The sequence below is a fragment of the Podarcis muralis genome, chromosome 10, assembly GCF_964188315.1.
Source record: "Podarcis muralis chromosome 10, rPodMur119.hap1.1, whole genome shotgun sequence".
Lineage (NCBI taxonomy): Eukaryota > Metazoa > Chordata > Lepidosauria > Squamata > Lacertidae > Podarcis > Podarcis muralis.
Genome location: NC_135664.1, coordinates 68,597,498 through 68,606,667, shown reverse-complemented (window position 1 = coordinate 68,606,667; position 9,170 = coordinate 68,597,498). Strand labels below are relative to the sequence as shown.

Here is a 9,170-nt window from a genome sequence, read left to right as displayed (position 1 = left end):
GTCACTGTAGAAGGAAGGAAAGAAGGATTTAACTCTCGGCTCACTCGGCGGAAGATTTCGAGTCATGCAAAACGTCCCGTGTTAAGTGCAGTCCAGGTCTCTCCTGGCGTGGAAGGCAGAATCATAGAACTGTAGAGCTGGAGGGGACCCAAGGGTCATCTAGTCCAACCCCCCAGGCAGAATCAGTAGTCCAAAGCCCTAGCCACAGGCGTCACCAAACCGCTGCCTCTGATCCCTGCTGGCGGCCTGATCGGGAGCTAATTACGGGGAACAGGGTAGGAAATGGGTATGTCTGACTCCACTGGGGCACAGACTTATAAACCCTCGCCTGCCTCCGTCAACTGCGCTGAAAATGAATCGGAGTTGTCCACTCTAGTGAGGTTTCTCCAAGAGAACTTCCTGGAAGATTGGCATTTATTTCCCAAGCTGGTGAATCCAGATGTTTTGGGCTATAGGTGCCATCAGCCCCAGACAGTATACCTGTAGTCCAAAAAAAATGGTATCACCAGCTGTTTGTGGGGCTGTAGATTTCAATCCAGATGGGCACATGGGAGAGGGCAGTGCCTGGGGGTTTTTTGTGCCTCTGGAACCATGTATTGGGGCCACCTTGTCTCTGATCCCAAAGTGTTCCCCATTTCAGGTTTTTTTTCTTTTTAATATCCGTTTTCTTCCACATACATATATACACATCCATACTAGAATTGGGAGTCTCTAAAGTCAGGTGTAAGCCATCTTCAGGCTCACAAGAATGGTGGTTTTCACAAGGAACCTCAGGAGCTAAGTGCAAAACACTGGGAAACACTTAGAATGAAAGAACAAGGTTCTGCTAAACATCTGCGCAGACCACAAAAAACCTTTCGCTCTCAGAACTGACTCCAGTCTTTTCGGGCAGAGTCACAGTCCTGGTTTTCCCACAACTCTTCTTAGGGGCGCTGTGTCCTGCATGTGGTTGGCCATTGTGCAAAACAGGATGTTGACCTGGACAGCCAGCAGGGCTCTTTCTATGTTCTTAGCAGCCTAATCTGGAGAGGGGAGCCTTCTTGTTGCTGTTGTCAGAAACCCTTTCCCCCTCTACTGAAAAATCACCAAGAGCCAACAGTTCCCCATCTACCTCTTGCCCATCCTAGCTCTAAAATGCATCTAGCAGGATCCCTTTCCCAAAAGTACACAAGCAGGCTTAGCTCAGCTTTGGAGGACATTTTAATAATAATAATTTTATTATTTATACCCCTACACCTCCCTTATGGTCACGCCCTCAGATAGCAGACCATAAAAGTGGACCAAGCAGATTCGCTGATGGGCAAGTTCTCCCAAGGTACGTCCTACAAGGAGAAGCCTAGATAACTTCACGCCACTTCCTTCATAATGGCAGTTTCCTCCAAATGATCTTGAGGATTTTAGTTGGGGTAGTGTTTAGAATTGGAAATAACTGCCTCCCTACCCACCACTTGGGACTTCAGCTCTTAACGTTTTCTTTGGGGAGAGGGGAGGGTCGACAGAGGAGTTGAACTAGTACAGACCCAGCCAACGTGCAACGCACGTCTAAGAAACCAACACCAATTTCAAGCTGACAGTAAGACAAGATCCTGACACAAGCATCCACACCAGTGTGTGCATGTGAGGTTCAATGAAGCAGCAGCACCTTAACAAGCTGGGAGCTGTAGTGTTTTCATGACGACGGAGCAACATGCACAAAAGGAATCCTAATCATTCGAGACCTGTAGGCGTTTTACTGTTCACTATTCCAAGGGGGAAATCTGTGGAGGCAAAAATATATTTCCTCCAACACAAAAGAAACCTTTAAGAGGCATGTTTATGATATTGCAAATACCACGGAGCAGGTTAATACAGATTATATATTCCTCTTCCCTCCCCGTTACATAGCCTCAACCACTTAATTTATGGAACGATAGCCTGATACTGATGTGCTGTTTGGTTTCTTACACTTTACAAACCTGATGTGGTTATGAGGAACGATTGAGGGAGCTTGATATAGATGGAAGAGAAGGCTGAGGTGCTTGCCATCTTCAAGTTAACAAAACGAATTTCAACAGGGACAAATGTAAGGTTCTGCACTTAGGCAGGGAGAACCAGATGCTGAAATACAAGATGGTTGACATCTGGCTTACTAGCAGTACATGTGGAAAGGATCTAGGGGTCTTGGTGGACCACCAGCTTAATATTGAGTCAACAATGTGATGCAGCAGCAAAAAAGCTAATGCTATTCTAGGCTGCATCAACAGAAGTACAGTGTCCAGATCAAGGGAAGTAATAGTACCACTCTATTCTGCCTCGGTCAGACCACACCTGAAATACTGTGTCCAGTTCTGGGCACTACAATTTAAGAAGGATGTTGACAAGCTGGAAGGTGTGCAGAGTAGGGCAACCAAGATGATCAAGGGTCTGGAAACTGAGCCTTATGAAAAGCGGTTGAAAGAGCTGGGTATGTTTCGCCTGGAAAAGAGGAGCGGATAGATGATGGGATGGCCATCTGTCATGGATGCTTGAGTTGAGATTCCTGGATTGTGGAGGGTTGGACTAGATGACCCTCAGGGTCCCTTCCAACTCTACAATTCTATGAAATATCTAAAAGTGTGTCAGGTGGAACACTTGTTTTCTGCAGCTGCAGAGGGTAGGACTTGAACAAGTGGATTCAAATTACAAGGAAGGAGTTTCCGACTAAACATGAGGAATAACTTTCTGATGGCAAGAGCTGCTCAACAGTGGAACGGACTCCCTCAGAAGGTGGTGGATTCTCCTTCATTGGAGGTTCCTAAACAAGAGGTTTGACAGACGTCTGCCAGAGATTCTTTAGTTGGACTAGATGGCCCTTGGGGTGCTTTCCAAGTCTACAACTTCCCCAAGAGCTGAAAATATTGAACATATGTAGGCTTGAAGGGGGAAACAAACGGAAAAATTAAAAAAACTATGTTGGGGAGTGTGTGTGATGCAAATAACTAAGTCGGGGAAGTGCTTTCTTTGTGAAGACCAGCGTAATTCGAAAGAAAGAAAGAAAGAAAGAAAGAAAGAAAGAAAGAAAGAAAGGGAGAAGAAGAAGAAGAAGAAGAAGAAGAAGAAGAAGAAGAAGAAGAAGAAGAAGAAGAAGAAGAAGAAGAGGGAGGAGGAGGAATAATTTGGATTTGATATTCCGCTTTATCACTACCCTAAGGAGTCTCAAAGCAGCTAACATTCTCCTTTCCCTTCCTCCTCCACAACAAACACTCTGTGAGGTGAGTGGGGCTGAGAGACTTCAGAGAAGTGTGACTGGCCCAAGGTGACCCAGCAGCTGCATGTGGAGGAGCGGGGAAGCGAACCCAGTTCACCAGATTACGAGTCTACCGCTCTTAACCACTACACCACACTAGCTCTAGAGGCCTAGGAAGTTGCTGGATAAAAGCACCTAGAAACAGTTAAAGATCAACCCCCTTGCCTTTTCCCCAGCCCCCCCCCCCTCCCCACATTTCCCCCGTGCAAAAGGGCTGCACGGTGCAGGACAGGGAATTAACCTTCTGCAGCTTCCATTTCAAAGGCTTCTGGGCATGAGGTTTCCACCTCCCATCATGAGAACTGTTGCTGAAACAGGTGGTGGTGGGGATTGTGACCTGGTTTTTACCTTCATCCTCCCAAACTATCACATCGCTTAATCTTAATTTGCTTGCCATGAACCCAGTCTACTTAAACTGCATGTATCTGGGGATCACATTCTTATTTTAGGGGGCAAAGATCCTGCAACCTAGCAACACACATCTTGGGACTGAAGTTTTGGTGTAAAACCTGGGGGAGGTAGAAGCAGTATTAGAAACTCAGATTTGCAAGCACATCCCCCAAATGGCCCCTTAAACTTACATTATGGGCGCCACAACCAAATATCTAGTCTTTTCTTTTCTTTTTTGCACGAATCAGCTGGCAGGTCTTTTGGTGCTCCGCGAGCCAGCTGATTTGTGGGGCAGTTCAGTACCAAAAGAGGTGTCTCCTCTGGTGCTGGCACTGCCCCGCAAGCCAGCTGACCGATGTGGCATCGCAGCAGCGCCGTCCAACTAGAGAGAGTTGTCGGTAGCCAAACCTGGCGAGAAGACATCTCCGCTTGCTCGCAAAAAGTCGGTTGCCAGTCTCAAATTGTGACTGGCCGCTGGGGAATTTCGAGCACTAACCTATTCTTAAAGCATGTGGGTGCCTTTAACCCCGTCTACTTCAACTGCATGTATTTGGGGATCGCATTCTTACTGATGGGGCGAGCATCCCAAAACCTAGCAATACACACCTTAGTACTGAAGTTTTAGTGTAAAGGCCTGGGGGAGGTGGAAGGGAAGGAATAAGCTGCTTTCAAATTCATGTGCTTATGTTATCAAAAGCGTGTCTAAAGACAGGCAAACCTGCATGAGCATCTAAAGTCGAGGTAAATGCACATGCAACAAGTGCACAGCCCCCTGCAACTCACCCAGCATTACAACTACAGGATATACATGAGCTATGCTGTCTGCACAGCCTGCTGGGGAGAGTGTTGGTGTGGGATTTTTGCCCCATTCCTGCCCTCAACTTTTCAGGCCAGTGCTAAGGCGTTAACTCAGGCATTTCCTGTGGAAACAGGTCGCTGAGTGGATGAACAAGGTGGAGGGGTTTAAAAGCAACCAGCCTGTATCAATACAAACACCTGGTGAAAACAGCAAACTTTTTTTTCTTCCTACAACCTGCATTTGCAAAGAGGCAAATTCAGCAGAGCTTAGGATGGACCTGTGCAAGTTGCGGGGAGGCGGGGCGTAGAAGAGAGAAGCTCTAAACCAGAGGGTAGCCAGCGTGTCGGACTACAATTCCCATCAACCCCAAGTCAGCCAAGCCAATGCATAGTAAGGATGATGGAAGATGTTGCCCCAAACATCTGGAAGGTCAGCAGATCGGCTACACCTGCCCCAAGCTCTGCCCAACGTCTACTTACAAGATTCTGTTTGAAAAACAGAATGGACACAAAGCTCACGAAATGCAGGTGTGGCCAGTGTTCTTCACTTTTGAGGTTTCTGGATGGCGCGTGTTCAGACTGCGTTAAAAACAAAAAGCAATAAAAACCCCAGAAGCCAGGCAACTGTGGTAGCAGCAAGCAACGGATGGAACTACTCATCATACATGAACTGAATGCAAAAACTGCAGCAGCTGCTTCTTGTTTAAAAACAAGGGGGAAGGAAGCTACTTCGGAAGGGGAGCAAATTGCTCAAACTTTGCCCCCTGCCCTCTGCTGAAAACTGCCCCAAATCCCACTTCCCTCCATCAACATGTTTATCTCCACCAACGCGTACCTGGAAAGAGGTATGTGTGTGCGTATTTCTAGCACAAAAGCTGTGGCAATGGGGGAAAATTCAAGCGCTACCCACTCCCCCACTCGTATCTTCTTCCCGGCAGAAGTGGGGCTGTTGTCATTTTGTCACACGAGTTCGCGTTTCAAGAGTAGTTCCCTCCCGGAACAGTATTTATGTTCCTATATGTTTCTTCTTCGCAAGATCTAAAAGTTGTCCGCTAGAGGGGGCTAAGCTTCTTTCTTGGGTTTCGCTTTTCCTCCGACAAGGTCACGGCTGCAGTTTATGAGATCAAAGCCCACAGAGAGAGAGAGACGCACACACGGACCCCTTGCGTACACCAGAACCCACTGCCGGTGTTCACGAACGCCGAGAAGTAACGCTAAACTCAGCCAGACAAGCGTTGGGACAAAATTACAATGAGGCCCCAAATAAAACCCAAACGACCCCCACCACCCTCCAAAAAAAAATTCTCCAAGACTTCATTTTGCATACACACACAACAAGTGGCGGGAGGGAAGGGGTACTGGTAAGTATACATAACTCAGGTGACCATGTGATTTGCTTTCTTCTCATCAACGTTCATTCACTTTTTTAAAAAGCCAAGGTCAGAAAATATATCTATGTATGTATTTCCATCAGAAGTATATCAGTTGCCTTTTATTAGCCCATTTGGTATTGATCCGTGTAGCCACCTCCCCCCCCCTGCTCTGAAACCACGTAACTCTTATTATAGTGCAGTCCGCCAGTCGCTCAGTCAATCAAGGCAGGCGTGCGCACACACACACACACACACACAAATTAAAAATACTGAAAAGCAAAAAATGTCCTTCTCCCGGCCCCCGCCCTGCTGCCCTCCCCTCCTCCTTCCACGTGTCCAGCCAGTGCCCCCGTCACAGGGTGATGAGGTCTACCAGGTTGCCCTTGGGCGGAGTCATGTTGTCGGGAAAGAAGTTCACTAAGGTATCAAAGAGCTGAGTCCGTTGGGCGTAGATATGGTCGACGTCAGAAAACCCTGGAGATGAGGAAGAAGAGAAGAATCATTGGAAACATGGCCCAGGTGTGTATTCTAGATGTTTATCTCCCACGCTCCTGGAGGACCAAAGGTGGGAGCGCTGCCCACCTGCCAACAGGTGATGATCTGCTTCGAAATCCCAACTGCTGGGACTGCAAAGGGCGTTCAAACAGCTCTTGCTAAGCATCCTTGCATTCAAACACTTCCAATCACCCATCAGCTGACAGAGGGGGAGTGTTCCTTCAAACACAAACAGCCTCTGTGCTTCTCCTTTAAACCATGTAGTGGGCGTGACACCCTGAAAATGGCCCAGGGGTGGGGAGGGCAAATGGGCAGGCTTGGAGGGCCCTGCTTGCTCAGATGTTCCCCAGTGACTGACAGCGGCTCCCCAAGGTTTCAGGCAAGGACTGATCCCAGCCACACCCGAGATCTTCTGCGTATAAGGTTTTCGGCCCTTCCTCAGCCATGCAGCCCACTGGTTGTCTTGGGACACGTGCACCTGCCCTAGTCTACCCCCCACAAGGTAACTGCAAAGATGGAAAATACAGCCCCATTCAAACAATAGGACAACCGGAGCCTAAATTAGCCCTGCTATCTCAGATTAAGAACAGAGCCATTAAATACTTCATCCTGCATTTATTAACTGCAGCTAGATCAGCAGCTGCAAAAAAACGGGAAAACTTTGAACACGTATCGTTCTGAAGCCTGGATTTCGGAAGTATGGGACATGGTCCTTATGGACAGATTAAGCATTTAACGAAAGGAACATTGATTGGAGGGCGCAGGAAGACTCACACCTTTTATACAATACGGTATCCTTTTATTGACTTTGTTAGCACAATCAAACATGGTTTTCACCCGACAATGACTCATGGAACCTTATGGAGAGACACTTTCATTTGACTGCCTTTCTTGGAACATCGGAAACTACAGCCATCAAGAGCTGTTTCTGTCTCTTTCCCCTACAACTACTAAGCTCCGTTTCCCTTGCATGAGTATGTTTTGCTACTTGAAATCAAAAATCATTTTTTAAAAAGAGAACATTCAGCCTCGTACATCCAACTTGGGCTCTGCAGAGCCAAAGAAGGGTGAATGTTTCAATGTTTTTTAAGATATATGGCTATTTTTTTTATTAGATACAATCTGAAGGAATTATATTATGGCTTGTTAGGCAGATATCCTGTAAAAAAGGTAAAGGGACCCCTGACCATTAGGTCCAGTCGTGGCCGACTCTGGGGTTGCGGCGCTCATCTTGCTTTATTGGCCGAGGAAGCCGGCGTACAGCTTCTGGGTCATGTGGCCAGCATGACTAAGCCACTTCTGGCGAACCAGAGCAGTGCACGGAAACGCCGTTTACCTTCCCGCCAGAGTGGTACCTATTTATCTACTTGCACTTGACGTGCTTTCGAACTGCTAGGTTGGCAGGAGCAGGGACCGAGCAACGGGAGCTCACCCCGTCGCGGGGATTAGAACCGCCGACCTTCTGATCAGCAAGTCCTAGGCTCTGTGGTTTAGACCATAGCGCCACCCGTATCCTGTACAGTCCAACAAATTATGGGTTTTATACACATTCGTAACTTCTTTTTTTATCTACTGCTGAGTTAGCAAAAGGCTGCATGGTTTGTAGCCAGAGGAATGTGCACCAGAACTATGCAACCATGCTTGTAAACTATGCAACTATGCTTGTAAAAGCTTACAAGCAGTTGGGTCCAAATAAATGCTTAGGAGCCTTCTCCAAGAGTTTGTCTAAAGAGGACTAAACTACCACTTTTACCCCCCTCCCCCGCCACCCAAAAATAGAGGGGGAGGGGAGTTGAATATTAATTAAGATGGAACAGCTAGCTTGCACATTGTGTACATCACACAAGGGACCAAATGCTGTAAACAAACCTATCCTTGGACTCTGTGCGATGCCCTTGAAATGTTGAACCAGACTTCCTGGATTTTGATTATTGTATTTTTGGACTGCAAAACGGTTTGCCATACTAGCTGGGGCTGAAGGGGAACCTGCAGCCTTAAATATCCAGAGGAGAGGCCAGGACGGGGAAGTTGCAGCCAAAGGTAAGAGCTACAAGTTCATCCTGCCTGTTCATTCCACAAATGCTTCGGTGGAACGCAAATGCCCTGCAGCTGCAGGAGCAAGGCCAAATGTAACCCCCGCCAGAACCAGAGGTGAGGGCTTTGTGCGCCACCTAAGCAGTTTGCAGGCTTTCGTAACACGACAGGCAACAGCACAGTGGGGTGAATCCAAGGGACAGCAGTTCCGACAGCACTTTAAACAGAGCCTGATGGAATGAGGACCCCAACAGGGATCGAGCTTCGAAGGCTGACTCTATAGTCTTCGCATTCCATTTCAAGGTACAATGCCAACAAGCAGGACCGGATTTAGGTTTGATGAGGCCCTAAGCCACAGTGGGTGGCGCTGTGGGTTAAACCACTGAGCCCAGGGCTTGCTGATCAGAAGGTCGGCGGTTCAAATCCCCGCGATGGGGTGAGCTCCCGTTGCTCGGTCCCTGCTCCTGCCAACCTAGCAGTTCGAAAGCACATCAAAGTGCAAGTAGATAAATACGTACCACTCCGGCGGGAAAGTAAACGGCGTTTCCGTGCGCTGCTCTGGTTCACCTGAAGCGGCTTAGTCATGTTGGCCACATGACCCGAAAGCTGTTACCCGGCTCCTTTGGCCAATAAAGCGAGATGAGTGCCGCAACCCCAGAGTCGGCCACGACTGGACCTAATGGTCAGGGGTCCCTTTACCTTTAAGCTACTGAAGGTAATGGGGCCCTTTATATGTCCAACTTTGCCAACAACACAATGTTGCTTTTTCTGTGTTGAATATATGCTATATGGTAATTTATGGACCTAATAGGTAT

The 9,170-nt window shown here is 47.7% G+C and overlaps 1 protein-coding gene across 2 annotated transcripts in view; it reads right to left on the bottom strand.

The window, feature by feature from the left end:
• Positions 1–5,913: 5,913 nt before the first annotated feature.
• Positions 5,914–9,170, bottom strand: part of MKLN1 (muskelin 1) — an 87,973-nt gene continuing 84,716 nt past the window's right edge. For both annotated transcript variants that reach the window (XM_028745354.2, XM_077935354.1), the window contains one exon: positions 5,914–6,300. In XM_028745354.2, coding sequence (XP_028601187.2) covers positions 6,179–6,300 — 122 coding nt within the window. In that variant the 3' untranslated portion in view covers positions 5,914–6,178. The remainder of the gene's footprint in view (positions 6,301–9,170) is intronic.